This window comes from Lissotriton vulgaris, chromosome 7 (genome assembly GCF_964263255.1).
Source record: "Lissotriton vulgaris chromosome 7, aLisVul1.2, whole genome shotgun sequence".
Taxonomy (NCBI): domain Eukaryota; kingdom Metazoa; phylum Chordata; class Amphibia; order Caudata; family Salamandridae; genus Lissotriton; species Lissotriton vulgaris.
Window position 1 is genome coordinate 864,225,853 of NC_141695.1, and position 16,705 is coordinate 864,242,557.

Consider the following 16,705-nt stretch of genomic DNA (forward strand, 5'->3'; position numbering starts at 1 on the left):
CTAGATATGTATGTCTATGTCTACTGTGTGTCTTTTTCAGGGTTTTACTTCACAGGGTCCCTGAACCTCAATTCGGGTTCTTTTTTAGCCTCATATAACTGGAAACCATTGTTTTTCCTTGTTCCTGGACGTCCGACTGTGATGTTTATTATGTTTTTTTATTCCACAGGTTCTTCTAACGCCAATTGGGTGCAACAGAGCTTATCCACATTAAACATTGATAGGTACATTTCACCTAGTTTTTTGTTTTTGGTAGAATACACTTTGACATTCTACACCCATGTGAGTAAGGTGAGGATAACGTGCATATCCTCGTCCTGAAGAAGGAGTCGCTGTACTCCGAAACATGTCGACGCTTTCAAAGGTTGATATACCCTAATACGTATATTTATCAAACTCACTTTGCACTTTTTAACAATACCAGCCGAGGACATAATAAATAATTTTTTCCTACGTGCCAGGTATTTTTTAATTAACCTTCACTTTTTCACCTCACCTCACTACTCACACTCCTTCCCTAAACACACACCTACACATAGTTTACTATCAAGTGCTCCTACGTATCCGTGAGTCTTAGCACGCCGCATCCCGTAGAGGGGTGCGAACGTTCCGATGATGAAGCATGAGGCACAGGGTCAGACTGATTAGCGTATGGCCATGTCTGAACTGGGGTAGTGTGGAGTGCAAAAAAACGATGGATTTAGGCCCAGATCTCTGTACTGGGGTGAATGTATGACATTGTTCTGCATTCTGTCCATCAACTTTGGTTTTTGCATTTGTCACCCCGAGTGGGATGGGTATGCTCAGACGTGAGTCTCATGCTCTCCACACTACTGGATTCAAGCAAGCCGGGCTGAAGACAGCTGGAATGCCAGAAACCGGTCCTCGGAAGCTTGTTTCCGGTCCAAGGAAGGCATGGCTTGGCAGTTCGGGCTGGACTGTTCCCATGAGGCACAGGGTCAGACTGATTTGCATATGGCCATGTCTGAACTGGGGTGGTGTGGAGTGAAAAAAAACAGATGGATTTAGGCCCAGATCTCTGTACTGGGGTGAATGTATGACATTGTTCTGCATTCTGTCCATCAACTGTGGTTTTTGCACTTGTCACCCCGAGTGGGATAGGTATGCTCAGACGTGAGTCCCATGCTCTCCACACCACTGGATTCAATCACGCCGGGCTGAAGATGGCTGGAATGCCAGAAACCGGTCCTCGGAAGCTTGTTTCCGGTCCGGGGATGGCATGGCTTTGCAGTTCGGGCTGGACTGTTCCCAGGAAGCACAGGGTCAGACTGATTTGCATATGGCCATGTCTGAACTGGGGTGGTGTGGAGTGCAAAAAAAACGATTGAATTAGGCCCAGATCGCTGTACTGGGGTGAATGTATGACATTGTTCTGCATTCTGTCCATCAACTGTGGTTTTTGCATTTGTCACCCCAAGTGGGATGGGTATGCTCAGACGTGAGTCCCATGCTCTCCACACCACTGTATTCAAGCAAGCCGGGCTGAAGACGGCTGGAATGCCAGAAACCGGTCCTCGGAAGCTTGTTTCCAGTCCAGGGAAGGCATGGCTTGGCAGTTCGGGCTGGACTGTTCCCATGAGGCACAGGGTAAGATTGATTTGCATATGGCCATGTCTGAACTGGGGTGGTGTGGAGTGGAAAAAAAACGATGGATTTAGGCCCAGATCTCTGTACTGGGGTGAATGTAAGACATTGTGCTGCATTCTGTCCATCAACTGTGGTTTTTGCATTGGTCACCCGAGTGGGATAGGTATGCTCAGACGTGAGTCCCATGCTCTCCACACCACTGGATTCAATCAAGCCGGGCTTAAGATGGCTGGAATGCCAGAAACTGGTCCTCGGTAGCTTGTTTCCGGTCCAGGGAAGGCATGGCTTTGCAGTTCGGGCTGGACTGTTCCCAGGAAGCACAGGGTCAGACTGATTTGCATATGGCCATGTCTGAACTGGGGTGGTGTGGAGTGCAAAAAAACGATTGAGTTAGGCCCAGATCTCTGTACTGGGGTGAATGTATGACATTGTACTGCATTCTGTCCATCAACTGTGGTTTTTACAATAAAGGAAGAGCGCACTGCAGACCACAGGGAGTTTGGCAGGTCAGACCCGCTGTGAAGGAGAAGCAGGCAACGCCAGAGCACAGTTGCTGAGACAGGCAGGTCCGACATTCAGCAATTCCAGTGCCCAGCGTGACCCCAGAGAGGAAGCATTAACGGTGCTGAAGAGTGGTCAGGGGTCACAAGTTCTTCCCCCAGAGTTCAGCTTGTGCAGGTATATAGCAGCACCAGAGTGCTCCTTAAGATCTCCAGGGCACTAAGAACTCCTAGAATAGTTAGAGATAGTAGTTGACAGGCCCTCAGGGTTGCCCGGACCCCACTACCAGAGATGGGAGCAACACGAGGGCCCAGACAGGTACCCGCTACCAAATGCCCCAGCTAGATGCCGTCCGGCCTTGGGAGAGAGCCCCAGCCCGTGCAAGTCGGTATTTTAACCAGCACAGCTCTTATCTGCCTGCTGTTGCCTTTGCAAATGACATTTGGTAGCAAAGCTTTATCAACTGCCGGACATATATGCCCCTTCGCATATACACCAGAAGAGTTTTGGACCTGAACCTGGCCACTCTTCACTTTTTGGTTTCTTTACAGCAGTCTATTTAAGACTTCCAGACATTCCATCCTCAATGAAAGGAAACCCTCAGAACTGAATCTCCTTGAGTAATCAACAGGTATATCTCTACCTAGTCTTTACAAAGCCACTAGCTAACCCCTTATAAGTTGATCTTCTATCAAAGGAGTCTTTGATTCAGTGTGTCACCTCATTTACCTATGATTCTGTGGATTCCACTCTGTTCCAAGCCATTTTACGCCCAAGAGAAAACAATACGCTCAGATAAAATGTCTGAGCACCAGCTATTAGAAAGCCTTTGTGGGCTTCAGTCTCATACCTGCTTTTACTCCAGTTAAATCTCCTAATGCTGGTGCATGCATAACCCATAGGGAAAAGCATGTTCCTTATAGGTTTCATACAAAAGGACTATCTACAAGGGGGTAAATATCATTCTTAATGTTATCCTTCTCAAGATCCTTGTTCTATCTAGACTAGGCTTTGGTGTATTTTTCAGGCTGCAGATACAGAATGTCTTCACTAGGGAACTTGTTATCAGTATTTTTTTTTCATGATTAATACATTTTAACCACTAGTGACACCAATGACTTCTGAGTGAGGTGATTGATTAATTTTATTCTACAAAAAAGATTGTAATATCAGAGCCGCTTCTTGAAGATTTAATTTTTCTGTAATCTCGGAATTTCAATAATTAATTATTTCTAGCTAAGTTATTGTGTTGTGTTATATACCAACTCCTGCCCATCCCCCTCCAGCTTCCCAACTCACTTACTCACCATTTGCATACTGTTTTTCTGTTATATTAGGCTCTGACTCTGGCAAGGAGGTCGGGCTGTTGAACTTGTTACAACAAGGAACATTCATCTGCTGACCCCCGCTATAAAGTGTTCAGCAATTGTGTTCAGTTGTACTCGGATTTGGGTTACTAGCCTTAACCACCATAGTTCAACTGGTTGTAACCAGCTTGGTTGAGGTGCTGCCTACTGTTTTAAAGCCAAATTGAGGTTGCATTAAGTTTAGCGGCTAATGGGAATCAATCAATCAATCAGGGGAATTGTAAGTGCGCTACTCACCAGGGAGGGACTCAAGGCGCTGCAGGGGGATGGGGGGGGAGGGGGGGGGTCCGCAGGTCTGTTTAGCCAAAGAGCCAGGTCTTGAAAGTCTTCCTAAAGGTGTTCGGGGGGGCGTGTCTGATGTCTGCGGGTAGCTCGTTCAGGTCTTGGCTGTGATGTGAGAGAAGGATCGTCCACCTGCTCTGGCTCTGTAGATGCGTGGGGTTACGGCCAGTGAGAAGTTGGAAGATCGGAGTTTCCTTTTTGGTATGTGGAAGTTGATTCTGTCGTTGAGGTATTTGGGTCCGATGTTTTGTAGGCATTTGTAGGTGTAGGTGAGGATTTTGAAGGTGACTCTTTTCTCCACAGGGAGCCAGTGGAGTCTTCGTAGGTGTTGGTTGATGTTTTCTTGCCGGGGGGGATGGTGAGGACGAGTCTGGCGGCGGTGTTCTGCATTATCTGGAGTTTGCGGAGTAGCGACTTGTTGATGCCGGCGTTGAGTGTGTTTCTGTAGTCCAGTCTGCTGGTGATAAGTGCTTGGGTGACTGTCTTCCTTGACTCAGGGGGGGGTCCATTTGAAGGTCTTGGGAAGGATGCGGAGGGTGTTGAAGTAGCTGGAGGTGACGGCGTTGACCTGTCAGTTCATAGTGAGAGGTGAGTCGAGTACGATGCAGAGGTTCAAATATGCAAATATGCTTTGACAGGCACGATGACTCTACAAGGATAACTGAACACATGTCCATACAGACAAAGAGTGGGTTGTTCATTCACTGCGCCTAAGATCTTTGTGCTGTTCTTAACAACCTGTGGGGCGAAATAACTTTTTCTTCTGAAGGCCCTAAATATCTTGGGACAGCAACAAAACACAAGGAGAGGATGGACAGAGCACGGAAACTTTTCTGACACTCAAACCAGTCACTAATCTGGGTTGAATCCGTATTCGTTCTATAGCTCACTTTGCCACCCCAGTTCAGACCCATCTATATGCAAATCAGTCTTGACCCTGTGGGAACAGTCCATCCCAAACTTGCAAGCCAGGTCTTCCCGGGACCAGAAACAAGCATCCTGGGACCTGTTTCGGAGTAACACCCTTCACAGCCAGAGTAAGAGTAGCCTGAATCTAGTGACAAAATGAGCAAGGGACTCACATCTGGACATACCTTGCCAACTTAGGGCGTACATAGCAAACACAAGGAGATGATGGACGGAGTGCTGAAACTTTTCAGACACTCACCCCCAGTCACAGATCTGGGTTGAATCCATCATCGTTCTTGAGCTCACTCACCACCCCAGTTCAGACCCAGCTATATGCAAATCTGTCTTGACCCTGTGCCTCATGGGAACAGTCCAGCCCGATCTACCAAGCCAGGTGTTACCTGGACCAGAAACAAGCATCCTGGGACCGGTTTCGGGTAACACCACTCACCAGCTAGGCTAGCTTGAATTTTGTGGCAAAGTGAGCAAAGGACCCACGTATGGGCATACCCTGCCAACTTAGGGCGATCAAAGCAAACACAAGGAGATGATGGACAGAGCACTGAAACTTTTTAGACACTCACACCTAGTCAAAGATCTGGGTTGAATCCATCATCCCCACCTTTGTCCAGACCCAGCTATATGCAAAACAGTCTCATTCAAGCTAGCCTTGCTGATGAAAGGTGTTACCCCAAAACCGCCCTAAGTTGGCAGAGTAAGCCCAGACGTGGGTCCCTTGCTCACTTTGCCACTGGATTCAAGTTAACCTAGCTTATATGGGGTGTTACCCCGAATCCGGTCCCAGGATGCAAGTGTCTGGCTGGACGTTTGTTTATTGGGGTTACTGAGTGTGTTTTGAGTTGTGCGTCTGTGTACACCTTGCATTTATTTCCCCCTGAGAAATCTTAGACTTCTCGACACAGGCTACTGCTAAGAGTCAAGTGATGAAGGGGTAGAACTTGGCCCAGTTACTCAGGACCCATAGCAGGTCAGATCCCTGGACATCAAATGTAAAAGGCCACAACCCCCACAGGTTCTGCTTGACTCGATACTGTAATTTGTTCTTATATAAAAATCAAAGGGCCAAGGAAGTCTGTAACTGCAGTAATGACGATCCAGGGTTAGATGGGACCAAGCGTGCCTTCTTACTCTTTGCTGATGGCACCCTCGAAGTTTCCAAGACCTTTGAAGGCCCTTCAGAATCTACTTGATAATTTTGCAGTGTTCTGCAGCCTCATGGGCTTAGGAATGAATGCAACTAAAACACAATTAATGGTGTTTGATACAGCTAAATATGAGAAAAACAATTTCCTTTTAAATAATTTGAGCCTTGAGCCGGTGAATGAACTCACAAATTTAGGGATTAGTTTGTCAACACGCATCAGATGGACGCTTTTCTTTAACAAACACACGTAGGTTCTTGCGATGCTTTGGCACCATCCTCGTCGCCACTCTGTAAAGACATGGGGGCATATTTACGAGTTCTGGCGCATCTCTGCATATCAGCAGAGATACGCCAGAACAAATGCGTCACGCAAAACTACCCTTGCGTCACGGCAGATGTGCCGCATTTACAATGCAGTGCGCCGTGGCGCAAGGGTAGGCAGATGCGTGACGCATCTCGTGACGTAAGGGCGGCGCACCGCTGGAGTCGTGTCGCAAGCGCGACGCAACTCCAGCAATGCTCAGGGCCGCCCAATACTTAACATGCTGCGCCAGTCCTTACGCCTGCTTCAAGCAGGCGTAAGGAATTGACGTAGCAGCGTCGCAGAAGTGCCTGCGTGAAATCTTGTAGATTTCACGCAGGCACTTTTGCGAGACGCACAGGCGCCGGAACGCCCACCCTGCGTGGGAACGCCCCCATTGTGGCGCTGGGCTTTATAACATGACACATCTCCCTAGATGCGTCACGTTGTAAATGCCTCGCAGGGATGCGCCACGTTTACGCCGCTGTTGCGTCACGCAAGGCGGCGTAAACGTGGCGCAAGGGGCTTGTAAATCTGCCCCCTGGTGTTGTTTCTAAAAACAAGCTTTATTATATGTAAAAACACCGCACAGCAAGAGCGTACATCCAATCCCCTGTGAAACTGCCTGATTCCAGCACCAAAACGCTGGAACATGAAGCAGCTACTATTGTTAAAGTAAAACCAACACAACAGACGCCTCTATTTTTAGAAAGAAGAAGAACCTTCGTGCTCCAAGGGCTGGAGCAATTGCCCCTTTTTGCAACTGAAAATAGGTAGGGTGGAGAGTGGTGTCCCCTGACCTTGATCTATAAGGCACAGTGCCAGAAAAGCTTCCTTGTATGAAGCAGAATTCTGGGGCTATTCAAACATCCCAAAACCATCAATTTGTCAAAGAAGGTTGCTGAAATGACCCTTAAGACTTTCCCCCAGCACACCTATAATTCCTGTGTATCGGGACCTGGGGATATTACCTACCGTGCTTACATCAGACCCTTACTGTACCAGACAAGAATATTGGGCCCACCCGAGTTTAGCTACTTTAAGAATTAGTCAAATTCGCATTGAACTCTTTCACTTTTAATCGAGGCAACTTACCCTTTTAAACAAACTACTGTCATTGCTTGACAAATCGTGTTGAAGACTGGATACATGTTTTGTTTCTTTGTCCATCACATGCTGCCCAGAGATGAAAGCTGTTGTTTCCACCATTAAGAGATCTAGGTGTTCAGAATTTGAAACCATCCTTCGAACTGGTGAAGACTCTAGCATCAAGCATTATGCTGGCACCTGCATCTTGTTGTCAGGTTGCAGCATGGCATATTAGGTGCCGGAGTTGTGACCTGTGATGGTTTGTTGCTGTTTTTTATATTTATGCACACTATTACCTATTGTACCTGTTTCTATTATCCTTCATGTTTTGTGGATTGTACCCGAAATAAACTCATTTACTTAATATTTACATTTTTCTTTGAACAATTTGTTAGAAGGAGATCTTCCTCGTGCCTGACATTATCTTAAATCTATTTGAATTTTTATCTGTGAGGGGTAGCTCATTAAAAGCTAAATCCTTTACATTAGACTTTCAAAACGCCTACTGCCATAATCTGACAGAGCCAAAATGCAGAGACGGTGAGGTGGCAACCTACCCTTTTCCACCTTCTGGCGGGGAATGTATGAGTGTGGGCCAAACCAGTGTGCATGATTCTTGGACCGGCCTGGCTTAATGTGGTTAAATCCCAGTCCTAGCAATAATCAGGGATAAAGGCAGGGCCCATATCTGCACAATACAGGCTGGATAGTTAAGTCATTGTAACCAGTTTGCAGCATCCTTACCCAGCTGTAACAAAAATACAGCTTCCTCAAGGTAACAGCAAGTTAGGCAAGTGGGGAGAAGAGAGCCACCAGACAGCAAGGTCAAAGACTGGGCACACAGTTAGCTTTACACCGCTTCACAACTTAATTTTATGATTACATACACTCTGGACCTATTCAGATACTTCCAGAAACCAATCTGCCTCTGGCAATTCATCCCCCTCAAACAATTCAAGTACATGCTCTGGACTACTAAGGTAGAGTCTGATGCACAGGACTGCCTTTAGAGACCAGCCTAACAGAGTCTTCATTTTCTGTCGCATATGCCATTTCCATCCCACTAATTCCTTGAAACACAGCACCACATCAAAACATCCTTGAACTCTGATTTGCTTTTTCCTCCTATCGTGCTAGTACAATACTGGCTGATTCCTATAAAACCCCATTCTCCAAATATTTGGGCTTATCAACGTTTCTTATGCAATAATGTTTTGCATTATTTCCAAATTCTTTACCTGGAAACCTTGGGGCATATTACCAAGCAATAGCGATAATTTTCGCTATTGCTTGGTTAGAGACAAAAATTTACCGCAGAGCTGCGGCGATTTTTATCGCAAATAAACCTTGGTATTACCAAGGTTTATCGCAAATGCGATAAAAATCGGCCGCAATGCATGAATATCGCTGAAAAGTCCGCGATATTCATGCATTACCGTGCTAATGCTCTTAGCCATGCTATCCACCTCCCATTGGATAACATGGCTAAGAACTGCTCAGGGCAGGTGTTAGCTTTTGGAGATATTGGTGCTTAGCGCGAATATCTCCAAAAGTTGGTAATAGGAGATAGCGATGTTAGCGACTGTTTCCAGTCGCTAACATCTTGGCACGCCCACTTTGCATGTCATTAGTGATAAATATCACTGACATGCAAAGTGGGGCCCAAGATGGTCGCTATCTCCTACTAGCTGTCGCTAACTGGTGTTAGCGGCAGCTAGGTAATAGGGAGATAATTTTATCTCCGCTTTCTTGGCTTTTAAAGCCAAAAAAGTGGAGATAAACCCCCTTGATAATATGCCCCCTTGTTGTCAGCGTTGCATGCTACCACCTTGCTCCCTTAGAAGGAAGATCCCTTCCCATGCTCATGGCAGTTGCTTGGCACCACTTACTGTACTCATTGAACTCAACACCAATCTGAAATGTAAAGAACTCGATGTAAACTACCAGGAAATAACTGACATTCCCTGCTCATAGAAATGGGGCATTTTCAGTTCTGATCTGTATCAAAAATGTCCAACGGGATATTCCCAATCTTTGGAATACCATGTTCAATTGTCTGTCATTTAAATCCCTGGTGTCCTGCTGAAGTGCACTTTGAAAGGCGTGCGCGGGCTCCGCAGACGGGTCTGTGTTGGGTATAACTTCTGGGCTTCTTGGGACAGAATGACGGCCCCCGGGGGAAGTGAAGGTCGCAGACCAGTCAACCCCCGGGGCTATTCGCGCGATGGTCGGAAGGACAAGGTGTGGGAGGGTTTAGATGATTGGGGAAGGGGCGGGAGTTAGGAACACATATAAGGTGTCAGGAGAGGAGGATCCGGCCTCTTCCTGACACCTTAGCACCACCGGGGGGGATTAGAGGGAAAAAGTTTGTCCAGCCACCCTCCCTACAGGTTACGTGGAGGGCTTGGGATTGGATCGGTCTTATCGTGCCAGTTTAGGGCAGGTTGCAGAGTAGCTACGTTACTGTACTTTGAAGGGGTGGGGAGTCACATACGGGCGGATCCACTCTTCGGGGGGGAGAACGGACTGATAGCGGGGCGCGGGAGGCAATGAAGGAAAGTCAACAGAGGATGCTTGGTGGGCAAGTGAAGGTGAGAATGGGGAGAGGAAGGAGGTCACTGAGTGAATAGAGAAGAGTCAAACAGGTGAGATGGTTGTGAGAAGACGGAATGGAGAATGTGTCGATATGGGATGGGAAAAGTATTTTCTTGCAGTTATGTACTGTTAATAAAGTTTAAATGATTGCAACCTTGTCCTAATAAAATGACATTTTATGCTTCAAGTAGCAGCGTGGAGTGTAGTTATTGCACGATCAGAGCTCTTGTGCCTCCTTTCTTCCGAATGTGGTACACTGCGGCAGTGCGGTCTGTGCAAACCATGACTTCGGAGAAGGGGGGACCCAGGGAGAGCCAGGCGCGAGCCGGTCTCTTCCTGGGCAGGTTCGCACGAGGATCATGAACCAGGTGGGGCTGATTAGCAGAGGGGTTAAAAGGGGAAGTCAGGCTGGCGGTTAGGAACTGCGTGGCGGGAGGCGTGAAGGGAGGTTGTTTTGCGCTCGTGGTTACCTTTGCCTGGGTCATGGAGGAAGCGGCGGAGGTCAGGAGGGCTGTTCAAATCCTTTGTGCGGCAGGGCGTGAGGACTTGTTGATGCCGGGTGTCCCGGCGGAAGCTTGGGTCGGCATGGCCCGCCCCCCTCGCAAGGCTTCGGAGGGCGTCGCCAGGGCTGTGGAGGCGTGTTTATCGCCGGGCCCAGAGGACGAAGAAGATGGCGAGGCGGCCATGCCGGCAGACGGGCCTGGGCTTGTTTTGCCCGCCGTGGATGCAGAACCCCCGCCGTGTGACCCGGGCGCCCTCCAGCAGGTATGTGCGTTACCGTTTTTCGATGCTGGTGCACGAGGGGCGCCCGGGGGGAGGCGGGGGCGTTCCATGGGCCGGCTGGCTCCGCGCACAGGCGGATTGGCAACTGGGAAGTCGGGGAAGCTGCAGGCGGGCCCCAAGCCCAAGCGTGGGCGAAGCTTGGAGCAGCATGGGCGCTTGCACGCCCCTCTACCTGCTGCGGTGCCCCTTGCCTCTTTCCCCTCGGTGCCGCCTTTGGCAGATGGGGTCTCCCCATACTTATGGCTCAACGGGCAGTGTTATCTGCTCTCCCCTGCATTGCCGGGGCCTGTTCCTGCCCCCCTCCCTAATGTTGGCCCTCCTCCCACGGTTGACGCTGATGCCAGGCACCCCCGTGCCGCGCTGCCGTCGCCCCCCCCCCCTGAGGCCCCGCCCCCGGCCCCTGCTGTGGTTTCGGTGGGTGCTGCACATACCCTGCTGCCCCCCTCGGCCTCCAAGGCTGCTGCAACTGGTGCTCCTGGCTCCCGGCCCCCCCCCCACACGTCCTTGACCCCGGGTGGTAAGGGTTTGCTGCGCAAGGGGGCGCCCCCGGCTACTGGTCAGACACTGTTCCCGGTCCCCAGGGGTCGTCCAGGTGGGCTTCTGGGTGGCCCTGAGGCTGGGTCGGTGGGTGTCACTGGTCTGGCGTCGGGGGTGATTGCGGTTCCGCTGTGGGGGGCAATGTTTTTGGGGCTGTTTCCTTGTCTGGCTCGAGCGGCCGCAGTTTTCAATCTGCGCCGTCGGCTGGGCGGCTGTTGGCTGTTTCTACGGGACCGGGAACTGTCCACACGGCTGTTTCCAGTGGTGGGCTTACAGGGGGGCTGTCTGGAGCGGACGGCTCTTCTACAGCTTTCAGTGCAAATAGCTTTCACAACATCGACTGGCAGTTTTATGATGGGGGTATTGGTGATGGGGCTATGCCCAGTGGTAGTGATCAAGTTGCATTTTCTGATGAAGCTTTCTGTGGGAGTTTTCATGATGATGAGTTGGAAGAAGGGGAATTGAGAGACAAAGATGTTGGGCTTTTGGCAGCACGGGCCCAGGGGGGTGGGTTGGGGCAACCCACTGTTTCTCGTGTTTTGCAGGAGTCTCGAGCGGACCATGCAGGTGTACGAGGGGCAGTGTGGTCTGGACCTTCTCAGAGGGATCGTGGGGCTGTCGCACAGCAGTCGGAGCAGTTACCGAGAGGTAAGGATGGGTGGTGGTCTGTGTGGCAACCTAGGGAGAGTCTCCCTGTTAAGAGTACAAGATCTATTGGTACGGGTGATGGGGTTGTGGTTGAGCGAGTCGCTCTGGCACCGAGGCTTGAGCGGCCTGTACTTTCGAATGTTTCTAATGTGCAAGTTGCAAATGAAGTTTCTACAGCGGGGGCGGGCGGGGTGGATGCCACACGTGTCACGGAGGATAGTATCCTACCGAAAAAGTTGCCTTATTCTGGGGTGGGAATGCCTTTGGGGTCTCATTTATCTGAAAAAACGAAGAATTTGATATGGTCTGGGGCATTTGTGGATGTTTTTAGGCTTCTCCATAGGGATGTTCAGGCAAAAGAAGGGTCAAAGGAGGAGGAATTAGAATTGGCTCGGAGGCCTCGTGTTCCGAAGTCCATAGAGAACTGGACTTCGGCCTTTCTTATTTATGCCAGCGTCTATTGTCAACGTCATCCTGAGAAAGCAATAGACATGTTTAAATATGCAGATGTTATCCGCAAGGCTCACAGTTATTTTGGCGGCTTTGCTTGGTTGTCCTATGATGACGAATTCAGGGCGCGCATGAGCGCTTTCCCTGAGCGTTCGTGGGGTGAGGTTGATTCCGAGTTATGGTTGCAATGGATGGCATCGGCAAACCCACCTGCTACGACCCACACAGCTAGCGGGCAGCCCGTGTATTATCGGCCCTTTTCAGCTCGCCCCGCTCAGTCTGGGGCGGGGGTTTGGGGCAGAGGTCAATCAGCCGCCTCTGGCACATGCTGGCATTTTAACAGGGGTTCCTGTAACAGACCTGCTTGCAGGTACAAACACGAGTGTTCGCAGTGTGGAGGGAAACATGCCCTCACACAGTGTTTTCCCGGCCAGCGATTGGGTGAGCAGGGAAGAGGTTCAGGGGGTAGGGGGCAGCAACAACAGTCTGTTTACAAGGGCTCCTACTCCTATTAGGCAGGAGGTTCTCGACCTCTGGCTGGTGGATTATCCAGATTTTGAGGCCGCTAAGATTTTGTCTTGGGGTTTCAAAATTGGGTTCCGGATTGGGTATCAGGGACCCAGGGTGGGCAGGTGGTCGGACAATTTGAAGTCTGCGAAGGAGAGTCCCCATGTTGTGCGGAAGAAACTGGATGCTGAGCTTGCGGCTGGTAGGATTGCTGGTCCTTTTGTGAATTGTCCTCTGCCTGACTTGATTGTATCACCTCTGGGTGTGGTGCCTAAGAAGGCGGAAGGGGAGTTTCGTCTTATCCATCACCTGTCCTGGCCCGAGGGTTCATCAATTAATGACTTTATTGATCCAGCTGACTCAACTGTCAATTATGCTTCGGTGGACGATGCCTTACGGCTCGTGCGCACGGCTGGTGTTGGGGCTTTGCTGGCGAAGAGCGACATTCAGTCGGCTTTCCGGCTATTGCCCATTCACCCTTGGGATTTCAGTCTGTTGGGAATGCATTTTGATGGTAGTTTCTACGTGGATAGGGTGTTGCCCATGGGCTGTTCAGTGTCATGCTCCCTTTTTGAAACTTTCAGTACCTTCCTGCAGTGGCGATTCACTTTTGTTAGTGGCCACGTATTGGTCTGTCATTACCTTGATGATTTTCTTTTCATTGGGGAAGGTCGCTCTGGGCAGTGTCAGTCGGCTTTGAACATCTTTCAGGCTCTAGCGGAGGAATTGGGGGTTCCATTGGCGCCGGACAAGACAGAGGGTCCCTGTACGTCCCTGACTTTCTTGGGGATTGAAATTGATACTCTGTCTATGGTGGCGAGATTGCCTGTGGCTAAAGTGAAGGAAATGTCTGCTTTCATACATCTGGTGTTGGGGGAGCGGAAAGTTGTTTTGAAAACTGTTCAGAAGTTGTTGGGTTACCTCAATTTTGCTTGCCGGGTTGTTCGGGCGGGCAGGACATTCTGCAGACGTCTGGGTTTGTCCATGTCCGGAGCACGCCTTCCCCATCATAGGGTGCGCATTACCACCGATGTGCGTGCCGATTTGACCGTCTGGCTTCGTTTCCTACAAGAGTTTAATGGCGTGTCCTTGTTTTTTGCGGATGAGGACATGGTATGGCAAGTACAGTTGTTCACTGATGCGTCAGGGGCTCACGGCTTCGGAATATTTTGGGAAGGTCGATGGTGCGCGGCCGGCTGGCCGGCGCACTGGAAGGATCAGGGTCGCAGCATAGCGTTTCTGGAGCTCTTCCCGCTGCTGGTTGCTCTGCACCTATGGGGGGATGAGTTTCAGAATCGCTCAGTCTTGTTTCACGTGGACAATTTGGCAGTCGTGCACCTTGTCAATCACCAAAAGACTCGTGATTTGCGGGTTTTGCGGCTCCTGCGCGCATTCATGCTGCGGTGTCTGCAATTAAATATTGTCTTTAAAGCACGGCATGTTCCTGGTACTTCTAATTGCATCGCTGATTCTTTGTCTCGCTTTCAGTGGTCCGAGTTCCGCAAGTTAGCTCCTAGGGCGGACCTGGAACCAACAGCGATCCCACAGTACGTATGGGACCTGGGGGATTGAGGGTTCACCACTTGGTAGAAAATTCAGTGGCTGAATCCACCAGGCGGGGTTATGTGAAAGCCTGGAATGAGTTTCTGCAGTTTGGTAAGGATTCGATGGGGCCGATTAGGGCGGGTTGGTCTGATGAACAATGCGTCTTGCAGTTTGTTTTACATCTGGCGGACAAAGGCTTATCGCCCACTACCATTTCTGGCAAATTGGCTGGGGTTTCTTTTTATGGGCAGCTTTGGTGGGGGAGGGATCCGGTTGGGGGGGTGTTGGTTCGTAAAGTGTTGAAAGGTTTGGCCAGGCTCCGGGCTGGTGGTCAGCAGCTCCGGCAGCCAGTGACTTTTGAGTTGCTCCAGTTGCTGTTGCCGGAATTGGAGGTGTGTTGTTATGATGCTTTTGAGTGTGCCAAATTTCGTTTGTGTTTTGTTTGGTTGTTCTTTGGGGCATTTCGGGCATCAGAGTTGCTGGGGTTGCGGGGCAGGGTAGGTATGACCAGCAATGAGGTGGTGTTGGAAAGTGACAGAGTGCGGCTGTGGCTGCGGGCATCTAAAACCGACCAGATGGGGAGGGGTAAGTGGGTGTTCCTTGGTAGGAGTGGTGTCTCTGCATGTTGCCCGGTTGGGGAATGGGAAGTGTTTGTGTCCTCTCCGCATTTTCTCCAGGGGTCCATATTTTGTCATGCGGATGGTAGTCCCATAGTTGCATCTCAATTGTTGGCTGTATTACGCAAGGTTTTTTTGCGCTTGGGGAAGGATCCTGTTCAATTTGGTACTCATTCTTTCCGAATTGGTGCGGCGACGGAGGCCGCTCGGCTGGGGTGGGACTGGTCCCAGATCCGACGCATTGGTCGTTGGCGTTCCAAGTGCTGTGAAAAGTATGTGAGGAAATAGTGCATTTTGGCTTGTCTAACATTTCTTTCTCTCCTAGGTCCTTGGCCATCAGTCGCCGGATGCAAACGAGGGGTGTGGATACTGGGGCACTCTTTTGTTAAAAGAGCAGCTTTAGCCGCTGCCAGTCAGCTCTGTTGGAGATCACTTGGTCTGAACAGTATGACACACGAAGTCTCCTGGCATGGAACAGGGGGAATGCGCTGGGGTGGGCTTTTTCCCGCCTTGGCTGCTTTGGTTTCACAGTGTTTGGGGGGCCCTCCGGATCTCCTGGTGCTACACTTGGGAGAGAATGACTTGGTTTCTCTCTCTGGGTTGACCTTGTTAAAATTAATGAAGCAGGACCTGGAAATCATCAGAACCACATGGGTGAGCACCATGCTTATATGGACTGAGTTTGTGCCTCGTTTGCAATGGCGTGGGGCGAGGAACCATTCTGCCCTGGAAAAGGCTAGAAGGAAAGTGAACAGGACAATGCGCCTTTTTTGTCAACATTGGGGTATCTACAGTTTGGACCATTATCATTTAAAAGTCTCTGAACATCATTTATTTTGTGAGGACGGTGTGCATCTCTCAGCTTTGGGCCTCTCTTTTTACCTTCTTGAACTCAGGGACTTGATTAGCAAGGTTCTTCAGGTACAGTTGTGGTGTGCTCCTTCCTTTCCTTTAGGTGGGGCAGGAAAACGCTAAAGGTTTTCCTGGGTGGCGGGTTTTTGTTAGTGGGGGTGGGCAGCCTGGAGCGGGTTGGCCATCCTGAAGGGTAGCGTTGGGTAGGCTAGGGGTAGTAGGCAGGAGTTTGTTCGGGGTTTTGGGATTTAGGTTTCGTAGGCTCACTGTAGAGTTGAATTATGTAAATAAATAAATAATGAATGTGTTCATGAAATTTATGATGCACCTGTCCTAAAATAAAGTGGCCTTTCTTGCTCCTAAAAGAAGGTGTGGACAATGATTTCTTGCGCGAGGGGGGACCCAGGGAGAGCCAGGCGCGAGCCGGTCTCTTCCTGGGCAGGTTCGCGCGAGGATCATGAACCAGGTGGGGCTGATTAGCAGAGGGGTTAAAAGGGGAAGTCAGGCTGGCGGTTAGGAACTGCGTGGCGGGAGGCGTGAAGGGAGGTTGTTTTGCCCCACCCACCCTCCCTCTTTTTCTTTTTATTTATTTATGGGTTTTTTATTTTGCGGTGCTCTAGGCGCTGTTTAGTTTATGTAGGTTTGCCACTGTTAGGATGGGTGCCTTTGTTCTTTTGGAGGCGGGTTTTTGTTAGTGGGGGTGGGCAGCCTGGAGCGGGTTGGCCATCCTGAAGGGTAGCGTTGGGTAGGCTAGGGGTAGTAGGCAGGAGTTTGTTCGGGGTTTTGGGATTTAGGTTTCGTAGGCTCACTGTAGAGTTGAATTATGTAAATAAATAAATAATGAATGTGTTCATGAAATTTATGATGCACCTGTCCTAAAATAAAGTGGCCTTTCTTGCTCCTAAAAGAAGGTGTGGACAATGATTTCTTGCGCGAGGAATGAATGCTG

The 16,705-nt window shown here is 49.8% G+C and overlaps 1 protein-coding gene across 1 annotated transcript; it reads left to right on the forward strand.

Annotated features, from left to right (window-relative positions):
• Positions 1 to 11,514: 11,514 nt before the first annotated feature.
• On the forward strand, positions 11,515 to 15,879 carry LOC147702584 (uncharacterized). Its single transcript, XM_086928806.1, has 2 exons — positions 11,515 to 11,785; positions 15,230 to 15,879. Exons 1-2 carry the CDS (start codon positions 11,515 to 11,517, stop codon positions 15,877 to 15,879), a joined length of 921 nt encoding a protein of 306 aa, XP_086784932.1.
• Positions 15,880 to 16,705: the final 826 nt, after the last annotated feature.

What these genes read in the sequence shown, in the direction of transcription:
- LOC147702584 (XM_086928806.1), top strand. Translation starts at nt 11,515, where the DNA reads ATGCCCAGTGGTAGTGATCAAGTTGCATTTTCTGATGAAGCTTTCTGT. An exon ending in GTCGGAGCAGTTACCGAGAG is followed by an intron (nt 11,786 to 15,229) that starts GTAAGGATGGGT and finishes TTTCTCTCCTAG; the next exon opens with GTCCTTGGCCATCAGTCGCC.